General features: G+C 40.2%; 1 protein-coding gene across 2 annotated transcripts in view; it reads right to left on the bottom strand.

The window, feature by feature from the left end:
* LOC126263125 (neuferricin) overlaps nt 1-16,556 on the bottom strand; it is a 54,019-nt gene that overhangs the window by 19,112 nt on the left and 18,351 nt on the right. Inside the window, exon 2 of one of the 2 annotated variants that reach the window (XM_049960143.1) lies at nt 9,867-9,987. The exons of the other annotated variant lie outside the window; for it this stretch is intronic. Coding sequence (XP_049816100.1) covers nt 9,867-9,927 — 61 coding nt within the window. The 5' untranslated portion in view covers nt 9,928-9,987. The remainder of the gene's footprint in view (nt 1-9,866; nt 9,988-16,556) is intronic. 2 annotated transcript variants of the gene reach the window in all.

The raw sequence follows: 16,556 nt of genomic DNA, 5'->3' as shown, positions 1-16,556 counted from the left end.
CCTGTGAAACCAGTTTTGTGATCTACAAGCTAAGCTGCAGCCACTGTGCTGTATTCTATGTAGGCATGACAACCAACAAGCTGTCTGTCCACATGAATGGCCACCGACAAACTGTGGCCAAGAAACAAGTCGGCCACCCCATTTCTGAACACACTGCCAAACATGATATCCTTCATTTCAATGACTGCTTCACAGCCTGTGCCATATGGACCCTTCCTACTAACACCAGCTTTTCTGAATTGCACAAGTGGGAAATTTCTCTGCAATACATCCTACGTTCTCATAACCCTCCTGGCCTCAACCTTAGTCAGTCACTGTCCTCACCCATCCAGCCCCTTCCCTGTTACCATTCCAGCTCTACACATCCGTCATTCAACCACCACACCCAGTCTTTTTGATTTATTTCCTTTACTGCCACTTCTCTCCCCCCCCCCCCTCCCAAGCTCTCCCCTGCCCTCCGTCTAACCAGCAGCACTTCACTGTCCGCCAACCCCATCATACTATCCCTCCCATTCCCCACTTCCCCACCCCACCCAACCTTCTCCTTACCCCCCCCCCCCCCCCAGAACTCTCATCACGCACTAGTGCTGTCTGTTGTTCGCAGTATGATTCTTGTTCGCAGTATGGTTCCAGTTGCTTGAGACTGCAGTCGTTTGTGTGAGTTGCGTTTGTGTGTGTGTGTGTGTGTGTGTGTGTGTGTGTGTGTGTGTGTGTGTGTGTGTTGTTGACGAAGACCTTAATGGCTGAAAACTTTAATTGTGAGAGTCTTTTTGTTGTGCCTATCTGCGACTCAGCATCTCCACTATATGGTGAATAGCAACTTTGCTTCTCATAATACTGAAAAATTTGTCAGGTACAATATAAAACTGTTGCAATTCTAAGACATGCGTTCTTCACCAACAGCTCGCATCATTTGCTTCTAAGTTCCGCTTGTTTCAATGTTTTTGACTTTTACTTTCAAGCTAAATATGTTATAACTGTTTCTTTTGTTTCACACAGACTGTGGATGACAATGATGATGTAAACCTACAACAACTTATATTTTACTTTTCTATCGCTCTCGTTATATGGAGTGACATTACTCAAGGAATCGTGTCTTTGTTCAAACAAGGTATAGCAGCAAAATCACAGAAAACACAAATCAAGAAAATGAGACACCGATTTGATCAAAATTCCACACAAACATGAGATCAGTATCTTAAACACTGCATTAATTCATGTGAAACACAAGAAATGGGGCTATAAGAGTGCATAGACATGGAAATGCACTATACAGAAGACAGTGGATGCAGAGCGATACCAACTGCATACACAATTATACGGAGACTCTATTACCTGTGAGATGGGACACAGTCCCTATTTGGTTAATAAACACATCAAAAAAAGCATTCATCACCCTGGTTCCCAGAACTCCTGAAAATAAGACGCTGATTGTGAATATTGTATCACAGTCCTTTTGACTGTTCAGAGATGTCACTAAACCCATCCAAAGATATAAACAAACATGCATGAGCTGCGCCTATTAGACAGAGGGAGTACGACAGCCAATCAGTTCCAGTCATTCCACCAGGAAGGAGGTGGGCCCAACAAACATGCATGAGCTGCGCCTATTAGACAGAGGGAGTCCGACAGCCAATCAGTTCCAGTCATTCCACCAGCAAGGAGGTACATGGCTCATGTTGTCTGTAGTAGACGGTCAATACCAAGGTTCGATCGCATCCAAATTCTTACTTTGTGCCAGGAAGGGTTCTCAAAAAGGGAAGTGTCCAGGCGTCTCAGAGTGAACCAAAGCAATGTTGTTCGGACATGGAGGAGATACAGAGAGAGAGAAACTGTTGATGACATGCCTCACTCAGGCCACCCATGGGCTACTACTGCAGTGGATGACTGCTACCTATGGATTATGGCTCAGAGGAACCCTGGCAGCAACACCACCATGTTGAATAATGCTTTTCGTGCAGCCACAAGACATTGTGTTATGGCTCACACTGTGCGCAACAGGCTGCATGATGTGCAACTTTACTCCCAGCATCCATGGTGAGGTACAGCTTTGCAACTACAACACCATACAGCACGGTACAGATGGGCCCAAATGCCAAATGGATCTCTCAGGATTGGCATCACTTTCTCTTCACTGATGAGTGTCACATACGCCTTCAACCAGACAATCATCGGAGACATGTTTGGAGGCAGCCCGGTCAGTCCGAACACCTTAGACTCACTGTCCAGCGAGTGCAGCAAGGTGGAGGTTCCCTGCCTTTTAGAGGTGGCATTATGTGGGGCTGATGTACGCCGCTGGTGGTCATGGAAGGTGCCATAACGGCTGTATGATACGTGAATGCCATCCTCCGACTGATAGTGCAACCATATCGACAGGATATTGGTGAGGCTTTGTCTTCATGGATTGCAATTCACACCCCCATCATGCACATCTTGTGAATGACTTCCTCCAGGAGAACTACATTGCTCGACTAGAGTAGCCAGCACGTTTTCCAGGCATGAACCCTATCGAACATGCCTGGGATAGATTGAAAGGGGTTGTTTATGGATGACGTGACCCACCAACGACTCTGAGGGATGTATGCTGAATCGCCATTGAGGAGTGGGACAATCCGGACCAACAGCACCGTCTTGGACTTGTGGATAGTATGCCACAATGAATACGGGCATGCATCAATGCAAAAGAACATGCTACTGGGTATAAGAGGTACTGGTGCATACAGCAATCTGGGCCACCACCTCTGAAGGTCTCGCTGTATGGTGATACAACATGCAGTCTGTGTTTTTCATGAGCAACAAAAAGGGCGGAAATGATGTTTATGTTGATCTCTATTCCAACTTTCTGTACAGGTTCTGGAACTCTCAGAACCGAGGTGATGCAAAACTTTTTTTGGTGTGTGTAGTTGGAACACCTACCATGCTCATGCACAGAAAACATACAGTTTATCATCCTTAACTGCAAGGTAGTTATGAAACCATAATTTTTTGTACTGAAGAAAGTGCTCACTAGATTGTAACTAGCAAATCCAATGATTCCTAGTATCTTCTCCTTAAGAGTATTAATGGACAACTGCTGCACTATAGTATGTTTTCAACACTTAGGTGATGTAGGCAGCATTACAGGTATTACCATCCAGTGCCCTGCTTGTCATTTGCAATGTGACCTTTCCCTACACTAGCATCATCATACCCCATGACCTTGCCGCCCATCAGCAGACTGTCTCCAAACTCACAACCCATTCCTGGTCAACATGACCAACTATATCCTCACCCACAAGTCCTTCTCCTTTGAATGTGTCACATACAAACAAGTATGTGGTACAACCATGGGCATCCACATGGCACCATCCTATGCTATCCTACTTGTGAGCTATTTTGAGGTATCCTTTTAGTCATCCAGAATCTCAAATCTCATCACCTGCTTCAGAGTCAATGATGACATCTTCATGCTCTGGAATAAAGGTGAAGACAATCTATCCATGCTTCTCCAGTACCTCAATATCTCTCCTCCCTATTGGCCTCATCTGGCCGCCTCAGCCCAACAAGCCACCTAACTTAATGTTGACCTCCACCTCACTGACAACCCCATCAGTACCTCTGTCCACATCAAACCACCAACCGTACCTTCATTTCAACAGCTGCCATCCACTCCACACCCCAAGCCCTCCCATACAGCCTGCCATCATATCTGCAGTAAGAAGCAGTCATTCTCCAAATATGTCGAAGGTCTCATTGAGGCCTTCACGGTCCAAAATTACCGTCTTCACCTTGTCCACAAACAGATCCTCCGCACCTTGTCTCCAGTCACTTACCATCCCCCACAAATGGCCCAAGGAGTGTCCCTCTCATGACTTAGTATCCTCAGGACTGGAGGAACTGAATCGTATTCCACACAAGGGTACTCCTACCTCTTGTCATGTCCTGAAATGATACATGTTCTCCCCACCATCTCCACAATCGTATTTTGCTGCTCACACTAACTATTCAATATACTTGTCCATCACTATTTCATCCCTATTCCCTAACTCCATGCCCCATGGCTCAATTCAAGTAACAGACCTAGATACATGACCTGTTCCCTACAACCTTACTTCACTGCCGAATTCAGTTGAGTCAAGGCATCTCCTACCCCATCAAAGGCAGGGTTAACTGTGATAGCAGAGATGTTGTCTGTCAACTCAGCTGCAACCATTGAGCAGTACTATACGTGAGCATGATGACTAACAAGCTGTCTATCCATTTGTGAGCAAGAGAGAGTGCAACCACACAGCTGCCGAGCATTCCACCCATCACAATGTGCTTGACTTCAGTGGCTGCTTCACAGCCTATGCCATCTGGATTCTTCCCTCCAAAACCAGCTTTTCTAAGCTACACATGTGGGAATTCTCTCTACAACATAGCCTTCATTCTCATAACCCCTTGGCCTCAGCTTTCACCAGGCTCTGCCCCCAGCTGCCTCCATGCCCTTTCCTGCTTCTAATCCAGCCTAACACACACCTGCTATCCCTCCCACTGCAACTGGATCGTCTTTTCACCTTCTCTGTTTTTCTCCTCTCCACCCTCTCCTCCCTCAACCAGCACAGCCATCCAACAATGCACCTAGCAACTCACCATCCTGTCCCCACCATATCACTGCACACTCCCACAAACAGCACTACAGCATTTTCCCTCAGACCTATTCTGCTACCCCTCACCCTCCATACCTGTATCACCACTATCCACACCAACCGAAATCACTGCTCACGACAGTCAGGCCTTAGTGCCCAGACATGTTGGTGATCAGGTGTGTGTGTGTGTGTGTGTGTGTGTGTGTGTGTGTGTGTTAATCTATTCTACTTCATATTGCAGAGATAAGAAACAACTGAATCCACTGACATCATGTTTCATAGTGGTTTTCACTATAAAGAATGTGACATGGTGTGTATAAATTGGCATTGTTCACAGATTTGTTGCCATGGAAGTTGTCAGATGGGTATGAACCAAGAAATGGAGAAAGAAACCATCAAGAGAGAGGCACATCTCAGTGCTGAAAGAGTGTCAATGAATTTCAAGTGGAAACATTAAAGTAACACACACAACTGATTAGGAGGATTTTCACGTGAACAACCATCATTCCATACAGCAATAAGAAAATCAACTGCAAGCTACCATTGTCTTAGCTCATAAGTGAAATTTCTTCTCTGTTGTTTGGGTAAATACTTCTCATGTGTGACAGAGTAACATAAGAAGATAATTTAGACCTGTTAAATCAGTAATACTGATAAAGTCATCTTCTGTGATGACGATAAACTTATTAAGGCACCTGCCAGTCGGTTCATTGCAATTGTACCAAAATTTTACACAAAAACTGTGATTTAAAATACCAAACTTTTAAAAAATAATACATTTTTCATTAGTTTCCTCATTTCGGGCGTCTCATCTTGCACATAACTCTCTGACTTAACAACAAGATATAGCCTGTGATAATGGCATTAAGTATTATATTGTCTTCCTCACAGGAATGCTCAGCTACTTTATTAGCTTGTTCATTTCCCTGTATTTCAACACAACCATCCACTAAGCAGAATGATTCATAAGGCCACCTCTTTAGTAGCAACAGATTTGTGGTATTTCTCTATGCCTTTCCTCTGCTTGATATATCTACTGTAATGGAAGCAGATACACCCAGGAATTTCCATTATTGTTAACAGGCATTTGGGACGCAGGTGAGAAATTTCTTCCCTTAAAGACGGCCACATGTATAAATGCAGAAAGTATTGAAGACAGCTGACATACAAGTTTTCTGAGTATCATATCAGATCATAATGTAAAAAACTTTACTTAAGAGACCTGACAACCCAGAGAAGGGCCACTGAAATGGTGGTTTCTCCAGTACAGCTTCTTACATTATGACTTGGTATCATATTCACACACATGTGCGTGCTTCTTGGAGGACAAGCATTTGAAACCAGTTTGTTCCAGCCTCTCCCAGTAACCATATCTTTCCTAATAGTTGAGAGGCTGGAAGAAGATCCGAAAACAGAAAAGCTATACACAAATAAGGATAACTGAACTGGCCTACTTATGACAGATGCTACAGCCTACTGTTAAATGCAGTAACTTAAATAGTCACACATCTAACACTGTAATGAGAAACATCATTCTCTTTTTGAAAATGATAACACATCATTGGTAGGGCATATTCTGAGGCATAAAGGGATCACCAATTTAGTACTGGAGGGCAGCGTGGAGGGTAAAAATCGTAGAGGAAGACCAAGAGATGAGTACACTAAGCAGATTCAGAAGGATTTAGGTTGCAGTAAGTACTGGGAGATGAAGAAGCTTTCACAGGATAGAGTAGCATGGAGAGCTGCATCAAACCAGTCTCAGGACTGAAGACAACAACAACAACACATCATTTAATCATTATTTAGGACACTGTCAGAAATTGGACTTTATAAAAATGGAAGAAAACAAAAACCTTCAAGCCCTATGCATTATGTGTGAGATTCTTATGGTTCCAAGTAGTTTCCCAGCCCTTATCAAGATTGAAAAAGATACCTACTTTTTATGAGACTCCAGTTATTAGTGATAGATGAGTTTTTCCAGCCTCATGCTGAAACCAACTACCATAGGTACTTCCCTACATTCTAACACTCAGGCAAAGCAGCAGATGACTGCTTAGATCAGGGTCTTTCCTATGCAACTAGTTACAGAAACAATTTGATAACTACATGAGAATGTGCTGTCCTTCCCAATTTCAAGGAGTGAAACTAAAATGACATCACTCTTTGAAGTGGTAAATTGTTCGTCACCCTATAAAAGGAAGAGAATAATTTCTCTTTGTCTTCCCATGATATATCAGAACAAGTAATGTGTCACAGACCTCAGACTGTGTAAAAGATAGATTCCACTTGGAGGACAGTGTTAAGTTACATTAATGGTAAGAATAAATTCCCTACCTGACCTACTTCTCCCTGCTAAGATCATACTTTCTGCAGATGATAGAACTCGCTAGTGCAGGTGTATCAGAATGTTTAAGTCTTTTCTATGCCAGGTGTTCAAGTACTCCATATGCATTCTGAATAACATTCTGATCCAATGGCATAGGGAATTCGTATTGCAAGAGAGGCTTTCCTCATTCTATTCCATCTTTCCAATGGGGTGAGAGTTTGCAATAGCATGGTAGAAGTGCCGTTCCCTCAGACTGATATCAATTGATACAAGGATAATCCCAATAGATAGGTCCCCTGGGATGGTACTGCAGCTTGGCAGCCACTTTTAGAGTTTCCACTTGCAGTTACAGTCATGTGTGAAGTGTGCACAGCTATTTTTTTTTTTAATTCAAAGTGTGTTTAAAATCAAAATTCACTGTCACTTCAAGGAATCGGGTAGACAGCCATTCAGGATCATTGATGTCAAAAATGATGACATGTATAGGGAGTTTATGGACAGCCACATTAAAATTAATGATGTTGAAAGAAGCAGGAGACAATCCATTTCTGGTTAGAGGTCACAAAGGCTGAATGAACCATTCATCAAGATTAGAGGATCCCTCTTAGTGATCATTGCATTTTGGTTCCTTCAGTTTCTTGGAGCAGAATTCATAGGAATTAAGAAGAAAAATTAAAATATTGGTGTTGTGCTGATGATGGATTCCACTAATGCTCACACCAGATCACCAACAGCCATGTGTTGCTCTTATCTAGAATTACTTTGATACTCTTATCTAGAATTACTTTGAGACTCTTATCTAGAATTACTTTGATGCTATGTAGATGAAGAGGACAACTTCTTCGATTTGATTGTTAGAAGTGATGGAATTATGGCCTTCCATTCCAGACTAATCATGTGAGTGGTAACATTTCCCTTCCTTCAAGCTTCAAAAATTCATACAAAGACAGTCTGCTGGCAAAGCCATAGAAACTGTGTTTTGAGACTGAAAACATGTATTGTTAGTCAACTTCATGGCTCCTTGAAATGCAAAATATGCTGACTGAGACACCTAAAGAGCTCAAACAGACAATTCAGCACCAGAGAAAAAGAATGTTGAATAATTATTTAAGCCTTCTCTGCAAAAACATTCATCCCATCACCAGTCAAACCCGTCATTCTCTAGAAACAGTTTGGGTGAAATAATACCCATCAATACTAAAGTTGAAGTCGGGATTAAACATCCAGTGATTACCTTGTGTTTCCTAGGTTCACGGAATATCTGGCTGGAATGCACTTTAACAACAATGACAAGGTGAAAGATGAGGTCCAATGCTTCTCAACAACATGGTGACAAACATGTATAATGTAGGCATACAAAATCTGTCATTGCCTACAAAAATGCATCAACCAAAATGGGAAATACATGCCAAAAAGAAGAATGGCCAAGCTTTGAAATAATGAGTCAACTATTGGAAATAATGTTTCTTTCTATTTCATTGAAAATAGGCTTTTCACACTCTGTAAACAGATAACCTACTGACTTGTGATACAATCCATATGACCTGATGGCTTTTACTGATATTTATGCCTTCTGATCTCAATAATCTGTTATACGTGTGATGGTGAAACAGGTGTTTTTATGCTTGGGACTACATTCTTTGACTTCTTTTTATCTGCCAGTGCTGAGGCATGTTAAAATCCTACTATTTTTTAATCATCTGGAAATGATGGGTTTTACAGTAAGGCCAACATTGCAGGTGCACTTGCAGGCACATATTTTTGCCACTTTCATCTTAACAAGTGAGTTGAGAAATCTGTTCTACACCACTATTTTAGCCAAAAATGTAAATAAAGATGAACGTGGAAAGATTTTACATTTATACTATTCATATTCATGATATCTTCCCACTACAATTCTTCCTTCCATTCCTGGATGTTCAAAACTCATCGGTTCTAGGTGCTTCAGTCTGGAACCGCGTGACCGTTACAGTCGCAGGTTCGAATCCTGCCTCGGGCATGCATGTGTGTGCGTCCTTAGATTAGTTAGGTTTAAGTAGTTCTAAGTTCTAGGGGACTGGTGACCTCAGAAGTTAAGTCCCATAGTGCTCAGAGCCATTTGAAGCATTTAAACTCATCCAACATTTATGGAATAACTTCCTTACTGAAATTAAGGGTGTTGTAAATCTAAGTTTTAATATGGTAACCTCCAGAAAGGTTGGCTTGTAACAGCAATTCAATTGTCTGGGAGCTAGATGTTTATACTAGCAGCTTTCTATTTTCCACATTATACTTTCCAAATGTGTCTGAATTAAAAATGGTGAAAACTTATCAAAAGCACTGTCTTCCAATTTCACAAAAAAACTCATTACCTAATATCTAGCATTTTGCTACAATTCACAGACCATTTCTGTGCTGTTGCTTGTGTTGGGTTATCAGAAGCCCGTTGCTTCTAGTAGGCTAGCTCAGGTTTGCAGTGTTCTGATTTAGCCAGCATGCATTTCCGTAACTGCTAATGAGAATGTATTGACTGTTCAGTCACAGATATTAAACAGTCGTTGGGATGAGTGTAGCATCTGAAAACAACAGTATCTTCGTTATTGCTCCCAGAAGGCAGCTGGGTGGCGATGAAGTTAAACACATGTTAGTGGGCAACAAATAGAACACTTGTTAGAATTCAGTTCTTGAATACTTGTTCAGGTTCACAGGATTCTTCATTAGCCAGCATGTGCTTTTCCATACTGCTCATGTGAGTATAAAATTTACACTGGGGTGGATATGCCATCAGGAAACAGTAACAATATGCAGACATAATTTGAAACAGAAGCTCAAAACAACATTGGCATTTGGTTTATTCATTGAAAGCAGATTACAAACAGTATGAATAACAATTACACTGTCACATAAATTCAAACTCAACATTAAGTTTGAAAATATGATATATGCTGACTTACTTTCAAACAAAACTAATGTATTTGTTCGGCAACAACAGTAGGTGTGGACGACGACGACCATATTTCACAGTATGCCTTTCACGTTAATAATCAATTCAAAACACATATTGATCAGGGTGATCTGTAGAAATGTATTGAATTAAAATAATGCAATATCACACACATAAAATCACATAAGCAGTAATCACAAAATTACATACAAAAACTGTAGGATACTAATCAGAGAAAATGACTGTTTGTCGGATAGCATATTATTGCTAATTTATGAAGTGCGCAAACAATGTGTCATTTCATTATTGGATATGATGTAACAAATTTATCACCTTTAGCAAAACCATGCATTACAGAATTCATTGCACACATATTGCCAAAGGAGGGCAGTTATTTATTTATTTACATGTCAAGTTCCGTAGGACCAAATTGAGGAGCAAATCTCCAAGGTCATGGAATGTGTCAGTACATGAACTTACAACATAAAAGTAATAACAGATAAAAATAAATGTTCATGAACCTGAAAGAAAATCAGTCCATAAGTTTAAGCAAACGCTATCAGCAATACCATGAGAATCAGCTTAATTTTTCAAGGAACTCCTCGACAGAATAGAAGGAGTGACCTATGAGGAAACTCTTCAGTTTCGATTTAAAAGAGCATGGATTACTGCTAAGATTTTTGAATTTGAGTGGCAGCTTATTGAAAATGGATGCAGCAGTATACTGCACACCTCTTTGCACAAGAGTTAAGGAAGTCCGATCCAAATGCAGGTTTTTTTCTGCTGAGTATTAACCGAGTGAAAGCTGCTTATTGTTGGAAATAAACTAACATTGGTAACAAGAAATGACAATAAGGAATATACATATTGAGAGGCCAATGTCAAAATACCCAGACTCGTGAACAGAGTTCGACAAGAGGTTTGTGAACTCACATCACTTATTGCCCGAACCGCTCGTTTCTGAGCCAAAAATATCCTTCTAGAATGGGAAGAGTTACCCCAAAATATAATACCATACGACATAAGTGAATGAAAATAAGCAAAGTAGACTAATTTACGTGTCGAAGTATCACTCACTTTCGATACCGTTCGAACAGTGAAAATGGCAGTATTAAGTCTTTGAACAAGATCCTGAACGTGGGCTTCCCACGACAGCTTACTATCTATCTGAACACCTAGGAATTTGAACTGTTCAGTTTCACTAATCATATGCCCGTTCTGTGAGATTAAAATGTTAGGTTTTGTTGAATTGTGTGTTAGAAACTGTAAAAACTGAGTCTTACTGTGATTTAACGTTAGTTTATTTTCTACAAGCCATGAACTGAGGTCATGTACTGTACTACTTGAAACCGAGTCAATGTTGCACACAACATGCATTACTACCAAGCTAGTGTCATCAGCAAACAGAAATATTTCAGAGTTACCCATAATACTAGAGGGCATATCATTTATACAAATAAGGAACAGGAGCGGCCCCAACACTGATCCCTGGGGCACCCCCCACTTGACAGTACCCCACTCAGATCCCACATCACAGTCGTTATCAACATTGTGAATAACGACCTTTTGCTGCCTGTTGCTAAAGTAAGAGGTGAACAAATTGTGAGCTACTCCCCTTATTCCGTAATGGTCCAACTTCTGGAGCAATATTGTGAGATCAACACAGTCAAATGCCTTTGTTAAATCACAAAATACGCCAAGCGTTCGAAACTTTTTGTTTAGCCCATCCAGTACCTCACAGAGAAAAGCGAATATAGCATTTTCAGTTGTCAAATGACTTCTAAAGCTGAACTGTACATTTGATAGCAAATCGTGTGATATAAAATGATCAATTAACCTTACATACACAATCTTTTCGATGACTTTTGCAAACACTGATGGCATAGAAATAGGTCTAAAATTATCTACATTATCTCTTTCTCCCTTTTTATAAAGCGGCTTTATTACTGAGTACTTTAATCGCTCAGGAAACTGACCATTCCTAAAGGAAAACTTACAGATATGGCTAAATACAGGGCTAACATGTGCAGCACAGTACTTTAATATTCTACTAGACACGCCATCATAACCATGAGAGTCCTTAGTCTTCAGTGATTTAATTATTGACTCAATCTCCCTCTCGTCTGTATCATAGAGGAGTATTTCAGACATCAATCTCGGAAAGGCATTTGCTAACAAGGGAACCTCCCCATCGCACCCCCCTGAGATTTAGTTATAAGTTGGCACAATGGATAGGCCTTGAAAAACTGAACACTGATCAATCGAGAAAACAGGAAGAAGTTTTGTGGAACTATGAAAAAAATAAGCAAAATATACAAACTGAGTAGTCCATGTGCAAGATAGGCAACATAAAGGCTACTATGAGCGCAGGAGCGCCGTGGTCCCGTGGTTAGCGTGATCAGCTTCATTGACGTCTCTGTTCACTGTAATAAGTTTAGTGTCTGTGTTTTGCGACCGCACCGCAAAACCGTGCGATTAGTAGACGAAAGGACGTGCCTCTCCAATGGCAACCGAAAACATTTGATCGCAAGGTCATAGGTCACAGGAAAACACATCTGACATATTCTCTATGACACTGGTGATGGCATGTGCATCACATGACAGGAATACGTTGTCGACCCACCTAACTTGTACACTTGGCGGATGGGTAAAAAGATTCGTCTACCTTGCCCGATTTAAGTTTTCTTGTGGATGTGATAATCACTCCCAAAAAAGTGATGAAAACATAAGAGTTTGTCACATAAACTGCAACAAATGAATGCAACAGTTTCACAGTAGCACGGTTTTCCCTGTGCTCTGTCAAAACATTTGTTTTTAACGTTTTCAAATTTTTCCATGTGTAGACCATCAAATCCTGCATATGTCCAAGCAATTCTGAACATGTCCTGGAATTTTGGAGAGCGAAGCTATTTATGTGTAAGTACCTGAACATTGATAATTGTCTGAAAATAAAAAATTAAACTTTTCACTCGAGGGAAGACTTGAACCAAGGACCTTCCGTTTCGCAGCTGCTCACGCTAACCACGGGACCACGATGCTCCTGAGTTCAGAGCAGCCTTGATGTTGCCTATCTTGCGCATGGACTATTCATTTTGTATATTTTGCTTATTTTTTTCATAGTTCCACAAAACTTCTTCCTGTTTTCTCGATTGATCTGTGTTCAGTTTTTCTAGGCCTATCCACTGTGCCAACTTATAACTAAATCTGAGGGGGGTGTGATGGGGAGGTTCCCTTGTAAGAAATTTATATGATTTCCTGTAGAAACTAAATTTTTATTTAATTCACCAGCAATGCTCAGAAAATGTTTGTTAAATACTGTACATATATCTGATTTATCAGTAACAGAAATATTATTACTGCGAACTGACTTTATATCATCAACCTTGTGCTGCTGACCAGACACTTCCTTCACAACTGACCACATGGCTTTAATTTTATCCTGTGAATTAGCTATTCTATTTGCATACCACATACTTTTTGCCTTGCTAATAACATTTTTAAGCACCTTACAATACTGTTTGTAATGGGCTACTGTAGCTTGATTGTGACTACTTCTAACATTTTGATATAATTCCCGCTTTGTTCTATATGATATCCTTATCCCACTAGTCAGCCAACCAGGCTGTCCATTACTGCTAGTACCCCGTTTAGAATGTTCTAATGGAAAGAAACTCTCAAAGAGCATGAGAAATGTGTTATGGAAAGCATTGTATTTATCATCTATATTATCGGCACTATAAACATCTTGCCACTCTTGTTCCTTGACAAGTTTTGAAAAACTCTCTATTGCTGTTGGATTAACTATCAAGAATGTTTCCAGTAATGTCAACGAATTCTTCCAGCCACACTTGGTAGCATAATTTCATATTTATCGCTGAAAAACCCAGACACTGAGTGACAGTCACAACCACCAGCCACAGTCCCGTTTCTTCTACTTAACAAAACTAAGGAAGACAGCTAAATCTGTTGGAAGCCCTGGAGACTAACTAATATCTGCAACAAAGCTCAAATATAATATTAAATGATCAAACTCTGTTAACATTTCCCCTCTGCTGAACTTCAGCTGCGCCTCTCATTTCTCCATCTTTTTCCCTGCACTAATTGTTTCATTCAATTAATCCTTTTCGTCTCATATATATTTAATTGTGATTGTCAAGGTATTACAAACTGTTATTTATTTATTTATTTTTAATCATGTGTTCTTACTTCCACGCAATAAAGCACGAGTTTTCATACTCACTGATATACAGTTTACCTTATATATACCAACCACGGTGAAACTGTCAGAGATAACATCTATCTCATTTTTGCATCATTCCCATATGGAATGTATGAGGTGCATCCAGAAAGTAACTTTCCCAATGTTGTTTCCTTTAAAGTAGGCTAGTCAGCCAGGAAAATTGCACATACACACACATCTACGACATGACATTCAAATGCCAGTCAGACAGGTCCCACCTAGTGCCAGTGCTGCAGAAATAGTGCCCCGAAACAGTGTCTCTTACTCATTCTCCCACTGCCTATGAGGTTCGGTCGTTGATAAGGTTCCTTAATGCACAAAAGATGTCGAAAAATAGCTCAAACATTGCGTACATGTTGTCAACAAAGTTTTTCATGTAACTACATTTTTTAAAAAATGTGGAAACTTACTTTCTGGATGCACCTCACATTTTTCAAAGTTATTCTCTAGTGTTCTGGTGCACATGTATTTTTTATTGTTTTATTGTATCTATCATTGTAATTGAAATTTTGAGCATCTCTGCAGTCTTGCGTAATTCTAATTATTTATGAAGTACCGATTTATGACAGGTAAAAATTTAAACTTTTGTGTAGTAAATGATGAAGTGTTATCTGTTTTTGCACCATACACTCTGTGTGAAGTTATACATCAGCATTCTATCATTTTTGGTGATGACAGCCAGTTATTGTCTGTAGATAGCCCTTGTAAGCTAAAAACCACTGCATGATATCCATGAATACTGCAGAACACTGCATAAACTGAAAGGACCAGAGGTTGATGAGAGTTTCAAAGGAAGAAGTATTAGGCAGCATTTGACTAAAACAGGAGAAAGGAATACAAGAGATGATAAATGGTTAGCTTCAAGTTCAATTGGCCTTTTCTAGGCTAAATTCATTCAAAAAACAGATCTGCAGAAGAAATATAGTCACAGTTCAAACAGATACTCATGCAATAAAATATTGCAGCTAGGACAAAGCTAAGCACATTAACACATTCATGCCACTGCAGAGAATTGTCTCCCCTGTAGGGTAGCAAACATACCTATACTTTTCTTCATCATTAGCACTGCTTTTCCTGTTTCTCGCCATGGGGTGGCAGTTGTATTCAAATGCTCTAGGCTACTATTTTAATTACTGACCTTTTTTCTGAAAGTGACGTAAGCCCATTCTTTTAAAATAACCAGAGATCATATAAAATAATCTTACACTAAATTAATCACGAATTATACAAAATTGCATTTGTTGAGAAAGCTGTCTCGTTGAATGGTTAGACAAAATTGTGTTCACAGCTGTTAACTGCACCTGGCTGATTGGTAATACATCTGCTGGTAGCATAATTGGTGGAGCCGAGTGTGAACCACTGGTGGTACATGCCACCTGATAGGAGGGCTAGTGTGAGCCCTGAGTGATACACACTGCCTGATAGGAGGATCTGGCGTGAGCTACCGGTGGTACACACCGGCATTGTCATGTTAAAGAAAATGTATTTACTATCTTCCATCAAAACATGAGAAGCCTTATAAATAAAAAAGATGAGCAACTCATATCCAGTCAGGAATATGGAAAGGTAGATGGAATTTCTATCTGCTTCTTTTGCATATCAAAATATCACATGGAAATCTCTGAAATTGAATGGATTCATTTTGTTGGATCAAGCTTATGTTGTACTACTGCACAAACAATACAAAGGAAGGGGAAGGGAGGCTATATATGCAAAAAGTACAGTCGAGACTCAGGCCCCTCAGACTAACCATTATTGTGTTGAATAGCTTTATGAATGCTATGCCACAACAGTGGACCATGAAATACAAAAGCTTGTAGTACAGAAGTTTATAGGCCGCTTCATAAAGCTGCTAGAAACAATTTTAATAAGGTTATACACAATTAACTGGAAAAGTATTTCATGGAGAAAACTCAGACAGATGCGAGTTACTGTCACATGTGACCATCAATGAAGACCGAAGATTATGAGCAGAAGATCCAAAACCTATCAGATCCAACAACATACCAAAAACTAAGCGCAGGTCTAACGCAGCAGATCACATGGAATATGAATTGTTAAATCAAGGCGTCTTCTCTCTCAGCAGACACATAGAGGAACCAGTGCAGTACAGATACCCTACCACTTGGCTGTACGGATTACCAAAGATCCATAAGTATAATATTCCATTACGACCAACTGTTAGCTCTCCTAGTTTAATGACACAAACTGGCGAAACTCTTGACCTCTCTGCTCCAGCCGTTTGTGGGAAAGACTGACATATACATAAAGAAATCAGGACATTTCATTGAGAAACTGATGAAACTATAAGTTGGACTAAGTGACATCCTGGTCAGCTTTGATGTTATTTCTTTGTTTACCAAAATGCTACTCCATGACTCTCTGGAGTACATTGGTTCCATTGTCTCACAAGACATTCCCAAGCTCTTTCATGCATGTCTCACCAGGAGCTATATCATG

The sequence above is a fragment of the Schistocerca nitens genome, chromosome 6 (genome assembly GCF_023898315.1).
Source record: "Schistocerca nitens isolate TAMUIC-IGC-003100 chromosome 6, iqSchNite1.1, whole genome shotgun sequence".
NCBI lineage: Eukaryota > Metazoa > Arthropoda > Insecta > Orthoptera > Acrididae > Schistocerca > Schistocerca nitens.
Note: the sequence above shows the minus strand (reverse complement) of the source record. Positions and strands in the feature narration are given on the sequence as shown.